Source organism: Mya arenaria, chromosome 17 (assembly GCF_026914265.1).
Source record: "Mya arenaria isolate MELC-2E11 chromosome 17, ASM2691426v1".
NCBI classification, from domain to species: Eukaryota; Metazoa; Mollusca; class Bivalvia; order Myida; family Myidae; genus Mya; species Mya arenaria.
Genome location: NC_069138.1, coordinates 38,701,088 through 38,718,106, shown reverse-complemented (window position 1 = coordinate 38,718,106; position 17,019 = coordinate 38,701,088). Strand labels below are relative to the sequence as shown.

Below are 17,019 nucleotides of genomic sequence, written 5' to 3'. Positions count from 1 at the left end.
CCACTAGAAAATCAAAACTGGTAAGGTTACACGTACACATACATGGTTGCAATCTCCAAGCACACCGAAAGGGATGTAACCGCTCCATATATTCAATTTACTGCGCTTTGACCTGAAAGTTAATCGATTAATAACAATCGAGCATCTTTGTTTACTTCCACGATCAGTGATGCGTGCCAGTTGTCAAATGTGGATTTCATCATTTCTTATTCTCTTTTCACAATCAACATGCTCTCAAATTAATGACCACGGTGCGGATCTGCAAGACAACATACCTGGGATAAAACACACGAATTCTGAAGGCTTGACAACTTGTGATTCAAATATGGCGGATGTATCCACATGTGACAGAAACATTGAGGTGACAAGTGTTCATTCAGATCAGATTTCTGAAGTTCACAACGTTCCTGTTAGTGTTCTGATAAGACCCATTCCTTCCATTTTGGATGAAGACAAGGTGATATCCTTAATGGAAACAATTAAGGTATGCGCACACGTTTATTATTTTACTGTATCATAAAGGTGTACACAGGTAAAAAAACAACATTTATCATTGTATGCAGGGGCGGGTCCAGGATTTGAGTTTATAGGGGGCGTAACTTTGGGGTCTAACCTTTTGACAATGTCAAATGGTACATTGTACATGATATTTTACTGTTGGCTTCTTTGAATTGAACCATTGAAAAACTGTATACATTTGAAGTTGTTTAAATAAATTGTCTAAACATGGAAGAAATTGAAGCGCAAATAATGTCTAAAAGTCACCATTGAAATCACGCAATATCGTTCAGAAGCGCAAGTATGAAAAACACGGCCCTAGTGTCTTTCAAATTTAATTCTTTTTCAATTTAATAAATTTTGCTATCGTTGCAAAGAAGAAATAACAAGCTTTCAGAAAATGGTTTGGGTTTTATATTTCTACTTTTATAAGCTATGCAAATAATGTCTAAAACATTTAGTAAAAGTCACCGTTGAAATTCGCGTAATATCGCACTGAAGCGCAAGTATGAAAAACACGGCCCCAGTGTCTAACTATTTCAATTCTTTATCAATTTAATAAATTTTGGTATTAATTTAATATTAAATTAACTACTGGAAGGATTTTGATGAATCTTTGAATACTGATTGCTCAAATTGTATAAATTTAACTCTTACTGACTTTCTTGAACACATTTCCCTCCTTGTCTTTCCATTATTATTTTGTTCATACAATTCTAATCCAAAGCCTTAACCATGTAAAGTAATTTAATTAATTTCTTTATAAGGTGACAAACTTAAAATGTGTACTGCACAACGGGTGACCTTTAGTTGAAATTTGTCCAATGGTTATCCTTTTTGAAAAATTAAATAAATATATTAAATAAAAATAAAAAAAAATCCCGACCTACCGACCCTATTTTTTTCGCCATGTTACCGGAAACAGGTATTTTTTTGGCCTAATATGATTAATTAATAGTAATTATTAAGAAAATTGACCAATCACGAAAAGTTTTGGCTAATTTGACAAAAGAGTAAACCATTGTTATACAAATGGCTGCATGCCTCTTGGAAACAATTACATACCAAGTATTTACAAAATTGCTGAAATAAAATTCCTTAATATGACATGTATCTGTTTGTTTGTTTAAGAATGAAGAAACAAGACATAACGTACCACCTATAGATGTTCTGTGGATAAAGGGGAGACAGGGAGGCGACTATTTCTACTCGTTTGGTGGCTGTCACAGATACGAGGCTTACAAAAGACTTAACATGGAGACAATACCATGCAAACTTGTTAAATCGACTGTTGACAATTTAAAAAATTATTTGGGTGGTTCAACACCAGATTTGCTTTGAATAGTTGATCTTGAATTTTGTGTTTACAATTGTATCGTATTGTTTATTTGCATGTTGAAAATTTATGTTTGTACATGAACATAACTTTGTATATCTTATATGCTTATGTTAACTAAATTAATTCTTGGTTTGATAAAGTAAATTGTTGACTTGTCATGCCAATGCACTTTTTCCAGATAATTTTATTTATGAAAGCCATCCATCATTAGGATGCAACGATGGGTTAGTGCATTTTAGATTTCAACATCAAGATTATTTTTATGTTTAATTCAAATTGGTTAACCATAATATTATTTTTGTATGGATTACATGCATGAATAACACCATAATGACGCAACTATTTTATCATGATATAATAAAGGGAGGTAATTAAACACATATTACTAAGATTAAGTAGCAATTTTATTAATTTGTTTCTTAAATAACAAAATGCATACATCAAAAAAGTTCTGTATTTTTTATTAAAAAAAATTCAAACCATTTTGTAACTTTTACATGGAACTTAACCAGTAGCATTTTTTGTATTAATGATGGATGGATGGATGGATTACCTTAAAGGGACTATACTCCACATTGGCACCAAAAAAAGTTTTTTTCTGTAACGAATGTCAGGCCAATTATTAAATAAGATGTTTTACTCTTTTATATCATAGTTGTAAAAAAAATTACCTAAATGTAAAAAAAAAATCTGGGCGGAGACCGGGTTCGAACCGGTGTCGCCAAAATTGCATTCCAGCTTTCTATCCACTGTGCTATGAAGGATTACCCTAAATGGTTGGAATATTTAAGCTATATACTTTACTTGGTAATATCATGTGATAACATCGACTAGCCATTCATGCATAAGGAATGAATTCTATTAGGTTGACATACCTAGTAGTCGTTTTTAATTGAAAAATACGAAAAAACTGCGAAAAATAATTTAACTGTAAACTATGTGCTACTTCAGTTTGTAAGTTTTAATGCATTATACATATCGATACCAAGTTGTTTTTTTTTTGCTATTTCATCATACAGAGTGCAGATCCTTTAAGTATTACAAAAATAAAAACAAACTACCTATGTCATGTGTATTTTAAATCATTTAATTTTCATCCAATACAACATCAAACACTTACAAGGGTCCATCTTAACAACCATATAATGGCTTTTAAATGTAATAAAGCAATTTCATTGACTTTAATGTTCTAATTTTAAAACCGACTTTTGGAAATTGTTTTCATCAACTGTCACTGAACGTGACAAGTGCCCCTGAATGGGCCTTGTCAGATGGATAGCCATTAGTAAATGACATATATGTTATATATATAAAAGGTTTGATCCAATTTATCTTGTCAATTGCTTTCAAGAGACGCTCTACAAAGCGGTGTAGTTTGACTGGATTGAATGCAATTTTCATTTGACTCTTTCTTCTTGTTCCAAACTTTGTAAAGGAAAAGGTTCTGCAAATTGATTGGAAATAATTCACCAAGACCTTGACCTTTGACTTACTGACCTAAGAATCAATATGAGTCATCTGCTGGTCATCACCTATCTGTATACCAAGTTTGAGGTTCTTATGTACAAGAGTTCTTTAGTTTTTGATAGGAAACGGTTTGGACAAACAGATAGTTAGATTACTATATACCGTCCAAAACATAGGAATGTTAGAGAAATAATGAAAGACACAAGCAATAAATATTAAATTAATTACAACAATACATAAACAAGTGCAAATACCTAAAATAAGTAAAAGAAATCCACAAGATGCACAAATCTATTGTCCTCCATTTCTCTGGGCCTGGGGTCATGTTTACAAACAGTCTCAAGGATGAGTTCAGACTCACGTGGCAAAACTGCAACTCTTCATTTCATTGTAACCTTATTTCTAGTTGAGTATTCATGATGAAATTTGCTGAATTGTATTTCTATTTAAAAATGTTAAGTTCTTTACATTTTTTTTTTGTATAACCAATAGAATAAAGATGATTTTTAGTAATTTAATAAAAGGGCTTTTCTGAGTCTGAGTCTAGACTTGGACTTCAGACTGTTCCTAATCATAAGCCCAGTCAAGTCATTTCCTTACTTTATAGAATCTCACTGGTGACATATGATTTTATAACCTAATAATATCTGAATAACTTTATTTTTCCATTGATTTATTGAAAATACATACTTTTATGATAAAAACACTTCATCTTTTCTTTTAATTTTAGTATGGATTAATGGAAAAAGTTAAAAAAATCTAATTAGTTAAGAAATTAGTCAGCCTTAGTAATGGAACTTGCTGAATACATATATATTTGAATTGTCAATGTATGTACATGTATTCATACTAAGTTTCGTTACAAACTCTTCAATTGTTTTTAAGTAATGTCAAAACAAAGTAATGTTTTTGAATATATGTTTGAGTAACTTTAACTAAATTATAAATTATTATGCATTTTTTTGGAAAACAGCATTTTTTTTTAAATTAACCTGTCAGTCTAATATCACATTTGAGATTCTACTTAAAACATAGACATTTATCCAAATAACAACACCAGTCTGTATGTATACTTTAACATGAAGGCTTGAGGGTGGTGAGATCTTTTCTTGGTGGTAAAGGACCGATGGTCTTCTTTTCTTTTGTGACATTGAATAGTACAAAACATCATGAGCTTCCTATGAAATTGGTTATCCCACTGCCCCAAATAATCTACACATCTAAAAGCATTTACCACAGACTGCAAAACTGTACCCCCTGAACTTTAAACAAGGGAATAAAATATCTCACAGAAGGTTTCAAAGTACAGTTCAACACTGGAATATATTGGAATGGATTGAAACATCCTGACATGTGGTTTACAACCTTGTAGCATATTGTTCAACACATAATGTCAGCTGTATTGGGACTTCAGACAGCCTTGGGCACTTCAAACAGCTATGGTTATTTCAAACAGCCTTAGGCACTCCTGAACCATCCCACATGTTGTTTTACACCACAATCTTTTGGCATATTTGCACCAGAACCGTCCAATGTGTTACCATGTTTAACACTAGTCTTATGGCATGTTTTACATTGCAATCATCCAACATGTTGTATGGCAATACGTTTCGCACCAGCATCACACAGCATGTTGCTTTACACTAGAATCTTATAGCATCTTTTTTGTATTTAAATCTTCTTGTAAAGTTGTTTTTCACTAGAATCATCTGGTATGTTGTTTAACACTAGAAAAAATTGTGGCATGATCTACACTAGTAACGTATGGCATGTTTTTCACATTTGAATCTTCTGGTTATGTTGTTTTACACTGGCACAATGTCATTTTTTGTGGCATGTTTACACTTCAACATTGTGGATGGTTTACAATGGCACAACGTGGCATGGTTTACATTAGAACATTGAGACTTGTTAAACAATAAATCATCGGGCATTTTTTACACTTGAATGTTGTGGCATGTTTTACAGTAGAACGTTTTGGCCTGTTTTACACTAGAAAGCTGTGGCATGTTTTACAGTAGAACGTTGTGGCATGTTTTACACTGGAACATTGTGGCATGTTGTTTTACACCACACCCTGTTGGCTTTAACCTGACAGGTAATGGTTGTTCGACACTAGAACCTAGTCCGTTGTACTAGTCTTCCTTCACTCGGATACAATTTCAGCTCATGGATTCCTTCATTGAAACTTGACACACAAATGCTGAAATTAAGACATTTTTATGTTTTATAATACTGCTACTCAGTTTTGGGTCTTTGGACAAATTCATTATCTTTTTAATCAGTCAACAGTTTCTTTAATATTATAAAAACAACTGACACTTTTTCAGTATTTTAATTGAATTTTAATAATAACTGTTACCATGGCAACTATTTTTTTAAAAGCAGAAACTTTGTTTAAGATTTTGTACCTGTTATCTTCATATGCTATAAGCGATGTGAGGGGGCCAGAACAGCTGATGGTACACTGGGCAATACATGCTGGAAAAAAAATAAGTTGGGAATGTTTAAAAGCACATGAAAGTTAAAAAGCCTACATATCAAAGTTGTGTTATCATAATGAGAATACATTTATAAAGGTAATGCATATTTGATAATATAAGATATAACATTTGATAATGAGAAGGGCACTGTAAGTGTATGCAAAAGCTCCTCTGTTTTTAAATGTCAATCAGGCAGCCAAACTCAATAAATATTTAAGCCAGAGCTCTGGGACTTGCTGCATATAACCATAGTGATCATACAACTTTTCATATTAATATCTTATGCAATTTTTTTTTTTTTTTACGGTCAAGGTTAAAGACTTTTAGGGGCTTCAACAACTGATATTAGTAAATCCTGAAAAATAGCTTGGAGTCTGTTTGCATCGAACTGCCAACAGGTCAATATCTTTTAATAAAAGAAAACAGACAAGCTACTTGTATCTAAAAACATTCACGTCAGTCACCAAAAATAAATTATCTATTAAATAAAACTACTCACCTCGTGAGTTTTGATCCCAGACGCGAACTGAACAGTCCCGGGAAGAGGTTGCCAGTAGCGGGCGATCACCGGGGGATGGGAGGAATATACACGACTCCAGCGCCTCAGAGTGACCGTGGTACTCCTGAATAATCTGTAGGCTTCGCAGATCCCATAGCTGCAGTGTGGTTTTTAAATAATTAAAATGTATTTTATACAATAAAATAGGCAAGAATGCCTCCTGTTAGCCACATTACAATCCGATGTAGATATTTCACAACACCATTTTAAATAAAACTAGAAGCGCCGCAATGCGACACACCAGGTTTTTGTTATGGGCAATCAGAAATTATAGCCAATTAATTTGTTGTATGAGCAAGTTCAATCTGCAGCTTCATATAAGCTATATTTACACTAAGATTCATCACTATCCATCAATTCTAACTAAGTTGTTGGGCAGAAAAACATTTTTCTATTATTAGGAACAGTGACCTTGACCCCACCCCCAAAGCTAGCTCTTCACATAAGCTACCTTCGCTCTAAGTTTCATCAATATCTATCAATGCTAACTTAAGTTATTGGGCAGAAACCATTTTTCTATTTTTAGTAACAGTGACCTTGATCCCACCCCCCTCAAAAGAAATTCCAAGCTTGCTCTTCACATAAACTACTAGTACCTACACACAAAATTTCGTCAATATCTATCAATCCCTAAAGTTATTGGGCGGACACCATTTTCAAATTTTAAGTAACAGTGACCTTGACCTTAGCCCCACCCCCCTACTTAGCCCCACCCCCTAAAAAGCAATCCCAAGCTAGCTCTTTACATAAGCTACCCACACACCAAGTTTAATCAATATCTATCAATGCTTTCAAAAGTTATTTGGCAAAAACATTTTTCTATTTCTAGTAACAGTGACATTGACTGTAGCCCCTCCCCACTCAAAAGCAATCCCAATCTAGCTCTGTACATATGCTACCTACACACCAAGTTTCATCAATATCGGTCAATGCTAACTAATGTTATTGGGCAGAAACCATATTTCTATTTTAAGTAACAGTGACCTTGACCATTTTTCTATTTTAAGTAATAGTGACCTTGACCTTAGCCCCTCCCCACTCAAAAGCAAACCCAAGCTAGCTCTTCACATAAGCAACTTACACACCAAGTTTCATGAATATCGGTCAATGCTAACTAAAGTTATTGGGCAGAAACCATTTTTCTATTTTAAGTAACAGTGACCTTGACCTTAGCCCCTCACCCCTCAATAGCAATCCCAAGCTAGCTCTTCACATAAGCTACCTACACACCAACTTTCGTCAATATCTATCAATCCTAACTAAAGTTCTTGGGCAGAAACCATTTTTCTATTTTTAGTAACAGGCGACCTTGACCTTAGCCCCTCCCCCTCAAAAGCAATCCCAAGCTAGCTCTTCACATAAGCTACCTACACACCAAGTTTCATCAATATCTGTCAATGCTAAAGAGCACTGCTTCTATTTATTACCAAATTTTAATAAAGAGATTAGTTTTAGCAAACACTTCGACCAACCTGTTTGCAAAATAATGTTTTGACAGTGCTCTGTCAGACGGCCGTATTGTGAAAAGGTTTGTCGAAGTGTTCTATGAAACTAACCTCTCAATCAAACTCTGGTAAAAGACTGAAGACAGGGCATTGTAAGCGGCGAAGGTCTCATAATATTTCATAACAATAAATTTAAAATGAATTTAGAGCATACAAAACTACCTGTGATACAAATTGCTGCTCCAGTTTTTTAGGGAAACTGTAGAACCAGGATTAAAAATATTATTACTATTAAAAATAGTAAATACATAAACACTTATATGTAATGGCAGGCCAGTCTAACAAGAGCACTATAGCACTCAATGCTATATCAACTCTTTTCTGAAAAGGTCATCAGGGCTCTGTCCAAGTAAAAGGTACATTCAAGTCCCTTTGCAAACCACCTTGTTCAACAGTACATATATATAAAAAAGACTTCCCCAGATATATTCCCTGACTGTCTGAATATCAATCAGGCAGTATCTAGAGGGGGGCAGAAAAAAACAACCTATTTTTATTTTTCCCTAGCCTATTATACTCTGCCCTATGTACCAGTATCCAGTATAGTTCTTAGATATGCCTCAGTGATTCCATTAAATCGATTAGACAGTAATTTTTACAGTCCAACAAAACACTCTGATTCTACTTTTAAACTTGAGTAAGGGCCCCTACTAGTTTCTACCAGAAAATTGGACTCAGGTGAGATAAACAGGATAATATCTGTACACTTTACTAAATGGACTAACCGTAGCTTCACACCCATTGCCACCAAAACCGTTACTACACGTGAGGCAGTAGTTTCCGTCAGGGCTAACATCACAACACATCTGGATGTACTGTTTGCGGGGGAAGTTGTGGGTGATTGACATCGTCCGTGTGTCAAACAACCTGAAACAACATACAATGTAATGCTTTCATCTTGGTTTTACCAGTATTTTTTTACAAAGATCAAGACATTGAACATGTATTCAGTATCTCCTACTTAGAACCAAGAAATGGCCATGCTCACATTTAGTAAGAAATCGGGTGAGAAAATTGAGAATATAATTTCAAGCTAAAACTTCAAATTCTAAATTCTCCTAAAACTCAATATTAAACAAAGCCTAAAAAACAAACACTCTATTATCAGTAATGAATCAAACTTTTTGAGAAACATACTCTTGTTTTTATCCTTTCCGCCTCGAGCAAGATTACCAGCCATACTTAATTATATGCACGGATGTCTTTACTTAAGCTTAAAATATTGTTATAGGTGAAATGAATAATGTAAAAGATAAAAACAACAGCTTCTAACCTTGCAGCCACAAACATACTGTGAAGTTGTCAATGGCAGACTCGAAAATAAATTAAATAAATTGTCATGGTTGTGAGAAGACAGCTGCAGTGCACTGCATAATGACAAAATTGTAAAGAAAGAAAATGTTCTTTGAAAATCTAACCTGACTTCTTTATCTTCCCCAGTCTGGACTAGAAGATGACTATCGGCTACAAACTTCACATCTGTGACCTATAACAGTTACAATAATGCTTGTTTTTTCCCTGTCGGAACTAGGTAACTGTTGACTAAAAACTTCACATCTGTACCAACAAATACAGATGTTCTCTACCCCAATCTGTGTTAAAAGATGAAAGTCAACTACAAGTTACTAGGTACAGTTATGAGTTTTTTCAAGAATTTAAAGTAAAACATAAAAGAATATATACACGCCAGTCAATTTTTATGATATACAAGTTATGTATAAACATGTAATATTTTCAACCACAATGCTTACTATCTTTTTTATTGAGCATCATCTATTGTGACATTATTCACCCCAATGCTATATAATATGAGATAATTCCTACTAGATTTCTGGATGTCTTATTTTCTCTGAGAAACTGTCCTGTCTCCACATCCCACAGTTTCAATGTGTTGTCACGAGACCCGCTACACAGCAGGCTGTTGTCTGGAACATAACCAATATGGACTTATATCCATGGATACATGATACATAATCATTTTCAGCTCAACTCTGCAAACAGATAAAAGCTAATACATGTATAATTATGCTGGAGTCTGTTCTTACAATAACTTGTTTTTATTCTGAGAGTCTACGATACAGGATGTGGTGCACATGGTCCAGGGGCCCGATTACCCACAATTCCTTCGGCAAGAAGTCAGAATAAATGATAACTCAAGACCACCATATCCTTTCCCTAAGCTATACTGAAAAATGCATTTTGCTTCAAAACAGTTTTATTACAGTATTACAGTCTGCCCTTTATATTTTAAGTTTACAATGTAATTATGGCCATTCTTGCTTGAACAATTAATTACTTGCTATTGTGGCAAGCTTGTCCTATTTACATTTACAACATTTGTAAATTTTCTTTTGACTTTGTACCTCTTAATAAATGAGTATTTTTTATACAATGGAAGAATTCAGGACAATTCACTACTCTACTGTTATAGTAAAAAAATCGACTTGACAGAACTATGTTTCCAAGAAATCAATAAGCACAGAGCAGTCTAAAGTAGGAAAACTTAGTAATGAGAATTAATTAAGTATTGTAATGGTTACAGTATTCCTTGAATAAATCGGCATTAATCTTAAGATATTTAACCAGACATTTTGCTATTCTGACACAGTTTTTAATTCCGGAAACTAAATCTTAAAATGAGATGTATTCAGAGTCAAAGATGTTTTATATCATAGCATTAAATAGATAATATACAGTTATTTTTCCAAAGATAGGAATGAAATTATAGCTTCCATATTTTAATTCAAAATAATGAGCTTGGCCTAAATTGTTTCAATTTGGATATTTCCCTGTGTATTTATGATAGTATTGAGAGTGTTTATCAGAATTTTCTCACTATTTCGCCTCACATATTATCTATCCTAGCATATAATTTGCAGTAAAATTTGGTACCATTGTTTAAATCTATGGCTGAAACGACCAGTTCATGTCTGTTGAACTCCCTGATCGGGCTGGCATGCCCTCTGTGCCACAGTTTAACTGTCTTGTCCCGAGACGCACTGAACACTCCTCTACAGTGAATACCATAGCAAACCTGAAAATGATCAATTAAGAAAAGTAAGTCCCTTAGATCAAATACTGACAAGCATGTTACTTAAAAGGTTCAAATGAATTAAGAAAACAATATTTTCCGTACTTGTATGCCTTTTTTTATCTTGTGATCAGAATTATGAAATTAATTACACAAGGTTTAACATGTTATTGATTATTCTGAAAAGAGATGTCGTATATATGGCTTTTGGAGATAAACAGATGTCATAGAAATGAAACCTGGTTAACTATTTATAGAAAAGTGTGCTGCAACATCATATACATGTAGTTGTCATGTAAGTGTTAATGGTTTATACACGATACCACTTACTAACTTAGGGTATATACAACTTCTGTTGTACTCCCTATTCAATCTCTTTTCTGAATGACAGAAGAAAAGATATGGGCTTGTAAGTTAATGAAAAATATTATAATTATGTTTCCTTCGTAGAAACAGTAATACATACATAAAAAAGATATAGATTTCCATGACTGTGGGCTTAAAATAACTTTGATTGGAACTATTTGGGATATCTATTGAAAAATGTAGAGTGTTGATAAAAAAAATTGCACCCGCGTACTTACTATGTTCATCATTATACCAAATTCTGAACCATTTCAATTGCAAACAAACAAGACCCTCACCTTTGTGATTTCTCGATCATGTCCTGTCCATCTGTCCTCTAGCCGGTGGTTGTGGTAGTCATACAGAACAATCGTCTGAAATATATGGGTAAGTGGTACAATATTTAGACTCGACCATCAACCATGGTCTGCATAAATAAGTTATTATCTGTAAATGGTAACACCACATATTTCTTGTTCATTAATTTGAACCGGTAATTCGGACATTTTCATTACCACTAACCAATACTGCCCCATAGTACTAGTTATGACATGCTGACAGTAGACCAACTAACCTTGTCCTTGCTCCCAGACACGCAAAGCCCTGGCTGTATCTTGGCCAGGCTGACCACAGAATCTGAGTGGACTGGACCATTGCCAGCATGTATCTCTGCAGGAACACCTGCATCATACTTGCCATGCCTGGATTCTTCATGGCGATTTGAACGAGACTTCATCCCTCCCTCAATACTGTCAAAGCCTTGAGCTCTGCAAAATAAGTTTATACTAATTCAATGTATAGCCAGCTATAAGCTGATGTATGTGAATCACTCTTGAGTCAGTGTCCTGGTAGAAAGATGTAGTAATAAAGTGTTAAATGAAGAGATATGAAGAAAGGTCAAAGAAGTGTTATGTCAAAATGAAGAGATATGAAGAAAGGTCAAAGAAGTGTAATGTCAAAATGAAGAGATATGAAGAAAGGTCAAAGAAGTGTTATGTCAAAATGAAGAGATATGAAGAAAGGTCAAAGAAGTGTAATGTCAAAATGAAGAGATATGAAGAAAGGTCAAAGAAGTGTAATGTCAAAATGAAGAGATATGAAGAAAGGTCAAAGAAGTGTAATGTCAAAATGAAGAGATATGAAGAAAGGTCAAAGAAGTGTAATGTCAAAAGTATGTTAATTGAAAAAGTAAAGTTTGCTTAATTGATGACAATGCCTATAGAGGGAGACACTGAGGTAAAAGGGGTTAGGGCAGCTAAATAAAATATATGCCAATTCTGAAAATAATTAGACACATTTTGATTGGCAATAAAGGTTGCACTCAGATTCTCACCCAAAGATACTGGATTCCAGCCCACTTTGGGTGTACCCAAACCTCTAGACCACTCTCACTCCTGTGGGGCTTGGACCCAAAATCTTTCAGTAAGAAGCCATCACCTAAACCTCTAGACCACTCTCACTCCTGTGGGGCTTGAACCCAAAACTTTTCAGTAAGAAGCCATCACCTAAACCTCTAGACCACTCTCACTCCTGTGGGGCTTGAACCCAAAATCTTTCAGTAAAAAGCCATCACCCAAACCTCTAGACCACTCTCACTCCTGTGGGGCTTGAACCCAAAATCTTTCAGTAAAAAGCCTTCACCTAAACCTCTAGACCATTCTCACTCCTGTGGGGCTTGAACCCAAAATCTTTCAGTAAGAAGCCATCACCCAAACCTCTAGACCACTCTCACTCCTGTGGGGCTTGAACCCAAAATCTTTCAGTAAGAAGCCATCACCTAAACCTCTAGACCACTCTCACTACTGTGGGGCTTGAACCCAAAATCTTTCAATGAGAGACCGTCATCTTAACATCTAGACCAGTCTTTCCTTGGCTGGGCCTGAACCCAATATCTTTGGGTGAGAGGTTTTCACCTTAACCATCTCTCACCCACCTGTGAAATAAAACAACACTGCAAACGCATATACCTTTGTAATTATACTGATCCAAAACCATACTGTAGAATACTTTATCAAAGTAGATCTATTTTTGTAGTTTCCAATTGCATTGCTTCATGCTGTCTAGATGATTTATTTAAAAAAAAAATCACTGCTACGAAACAGTAGCGTAACAATATACAACTTGCAACAGGTTTAACACTTTAAACACAATGAAAATGAACAGCAGCTTATCATAATGAAGTTTAAGACTCAGCAGTTTATGAATTTGTAAATTTAAAGACACAGTTAAGCAAAGCAATTGAGCACACTTTTAATAAGTCCAGACAATCTTTAGTTAAATACTTATTTACTTGGTCAGTAATAGGATTACATTCAACAAATCAAACCGCAAGGACTTTATCTTTTGGTCAATAAGCTTGTCTCAGACTTTTATTTGGGCATGGCAAAGTTTCATTTGGTTTAAGGTCATCTTAAGCTACTACCTGTTAACTTAAAGACTGATTGTCACTTGAACTTATTATCTTAAGATAACTCACTGCTAAGAAATCTAGATGTGAAAAAAATGTTGAAAATCTGCATTATAGACAGCTTATCAATTTAAAAATCTCATGTGTCTGTATTTAAATATTTCAGTATACATAAAACACGTTATTATTTAAACTTCCATAGAGTAGCAGGTATTTTGCACCTATATTATTTCTAATTCATCAAAGGGACATAGTGTGATGGCAATTTTCAGCAATAAACCATGTGACTTGATGATCTACCAGGGTGTGAAATTTAATCAACTTTTAACTACATGTATTATTAACATTTAACTATCATTCATTTTAATTTATGCTACTAATTTGCCTTTTATGTACATGTAACTTGTAATATCCCCAAGATTTGCCCCCTGGTATAATTTGACCATGGGCGTAAATATATCCACACTGGTAAGTTTGCTCTGAAGACATTTTTTCAATACATTTATACAATGTATGTCACTTAAGAAAATTGTACGTTTTAAGTACAATGCCTATCTGTATTGCTTAGGTTAAATGTAAAACACAGAGTGTTTAAACAGACTGAAAATAATACTATACCTACATGTATAACTGACACAGTCGAATAATGGAATTATAAACATGTTTTTAAACCTGACAAAAGGGTACAAATTTGTTAAATAGTAACATAAGCGGCATGCTCATTCCAAACATAATGTCTTAAACTCGGTTCAAAACTTAAAGGATACAAATGTTCATAATAAAATATTTTAAAATCACCCCAGTAAAGCCTTTGCCAGTTACCTCCCTTTGACCTTTTGTTGTAGCTGAAAAGAAGGTATGAAATTTAAAGAGTCATTTCATAGTTTTAGGCACCAGTCAATTGTAACCACGCCCCGCCCCAGGTCCAGGGGTATACCGGGCCGGGGATAGCCAGGGAAATGGGCAGTGTTTTTACCTTTCAATGCAGTGGTTTTGTCTTCGTGCAAAATATTGTGGGGAATGGGCCTTACCTAGGGTACCTGGGTGTGGGGGCATTTGGCGGGGATTTTACCATCTGTTTGTCCCCGCAGAGCAGGGATTTAAGACGGGGTTGGTTGGACCGAAAGTCAAAGTCCCTGCTATTCCCCGGACCTGGGGGGACCGTGGTAACAATTGACTTGTGCATTATTTGGAAAGCCTCTTAATTAGTTCTTCAACATGTGCAAGTGTAAAACACAGATACAAGACCATACTGATTAAAAGATGAAGTTCAAAATTGTTCTTCAATATGGTGACAGTCATTGATAATAGATGTTTTATCTCAAATGAAAAAAAAACACAAAAGAGGAATAATTTGCCTGTAGTACTATGAATTATCTGTTTCTGTATGGGAGGGTCGTAGATTCCAATATTGGCTTTTACACAACTGGAGAGTATCGGCGTTTTGAGTAAGTCAAAGTTAAGTGAATGTTTGAATGAATTAAAACTACTGGTTGAGAAGCAGTTTCCAACAGAAAGCCGTTCTGATAAATTGCTTTTTCACTTACTTTCTTTAGATGTTCCTAAACTAGGTACTGCAATTCAATTTATATATAATTATGGTTACAAGGCAATTAACAGTTGGGAGTTCATACTGAGACACGCGAGTATTTGTTATTGTTATTTTATGTTTCATGTTTATTTTTAATTTTTGTACAAAAACTCACACATGGGGGGTCATCACGCACAGTGAATTGTGCATGTTTGTGAACATAATTTGCATATCTAAGGTTTTCCTAAAATGACTTAAACAAGTGATTACAAGTGTGTACATTATATTTGTGAACAGTTTTGTCGGGCTAGTTTCACACCAGATACATAAATGATATGACTTTAAAGAAGTATTGATTCATAAATCATAGGGTTTGAATTAATGGTAAATGCTTAAAATTAAATAATATTTTCTTACAGATAAAATAACACACAATAAGCACCTAAATGTCAAATGCGCTACGAGCTTCAGGTGCAGTTATCTAAAGTGTGAAAATTATACTATTGATTTAAACATGTATGAATAATTCAATAAAAATCTGTAAAAAATGTTTCTCAGCGAGTACCCGATGTGTACTAAGTTTATTCAAGGCGATGGAGAAAGAATATTTGAAGTTATCTGATTTAAAAAAAAAAACACTGGTTTAAAACACTTTTGATAAACACATATAGATGTTTCTACTTTATTGTCACTGCTATGAACTTTGAAAGAATTGGGAGCTAATAAATAAAATAAAAATTATGTTCACAATTTCAAGCCAACAATTTGTTTGAAACCAACCTGAAAGATAATTTACGGCAAAGCAAATGCAAATATTTTTTTTTTTTTTACATTGGTGCTGCAAATAAAATAAAAAAATAGATGTATATTTATAAATCAATTATAGTTCAGGAAAAATCAAAAACTATTCTATCTGTAAATTTACACATTTCGTGTACTTTTAGCAATTTCTTGGACATGTATAACACGTTTTACTTACTGGTGCTTGGGGCCCTTGTTCTTACTGAATAGTTTACCCATGAGGCACTTTAATCTGATCAATGAGTCATGACTGATTAGGTTAATCTATTGTTTCTTAAAATATTTTTTTGTGGTTGTCGCATGTAAACAAATCTGGCGTTAATTTCTTACTTTGTAAATTTTGCAAAAGGTCAAATAGCAGCAACTTTTAGACATTAGTCTGCTACAAATTGACTCTTTGTTAATAAGCTTTTTCAAAACTTAGCTACCAGGTAGGAAAAACAACAACAGTGCTTGTCAAAGCAGTCCTGGAACCTTTAACGTTAGTACAGTACCGCTTCAGCGTATACCGTTCTTATATTTGCAGCTTCATCTTTTTCAGCTTATTAAAAAAAATGCTTTGACGGTCCACAACCTATCATTCAGACTACTCTAGACATAGAACCGATTTGGCATGGACTTGTTCAAATTCCATATTTTGCACTGTGTGCCACTGATATGTAACTTCCCAAGTAAGGCGAAAAATCGCAAAAATCCGAGAACTACTGCTGTCCAAGAAACAGAACTCGCCCGTACTGGTATACTGTTGATAGACACAGACACAACAATAATATATGTATGCGTTGCTGATTAAAGTTAATAGTTAAGTGATATATTTCCTTGACATTTTTGAAGTTTTGTTTGGTTTTGTTTAGATATTATAAACAACATGTGCGCTGTGTTCAATGAATAAACAAAGTACTTGAAGACACTAAACTTTGTCGAGGTGCCCGTGAAAAGCCAGATTGAAATGTTAAATATGTTCAGAGCTACAGAAATGTTCCATCGTAATTATTGATGCAAGATTTATGAGCCTTGCTTGACAGATGTGCATTGCCTCTGTTAAAATGTGTA

General features: G+C 34.2%; 1 protein-coding gene across 1 annotated transcript; it reads right to left on the bottom strand.

Annotated features, from left to right (window-relative positions):
* Window positions 1-2,908: 2,908 nt before the first annotated feature.
* Window positions 2,909-16,283, bottom strand: LOC128222760 (WD repeat-containing protein 31-like). Its single transcript, XM_052931871.1, has 10 exons — window positions 16,145-16,283; window positions 11,802-11,994; window positions 11,527-11,601; window positions 10,744-10,885; window positions 9,676-9,776; window positions 9,270-9,337; window positions 8,577-8,718; window positions 6,287-6,443; window positions 5,716-5,785; window positions 2,909-5,507 (listed from the first exon to the last, which is right to left on the bottom strand). The coding sequence occupies exons 1-10, from the start codon at window positions 16,183-16,185 to the stop codon at window positions 5,420-5,422; spliced, it is 1,077 nt and encodes a 358-aa protein (XP_052787831.1). The 5' UTR covers window positions 16,186-16,283; the 3' UTR covers window positions 2,909-5,419.
* Between the last annotated feature and the right edge of the window lie 736 nt (window positions 16,284-17,019).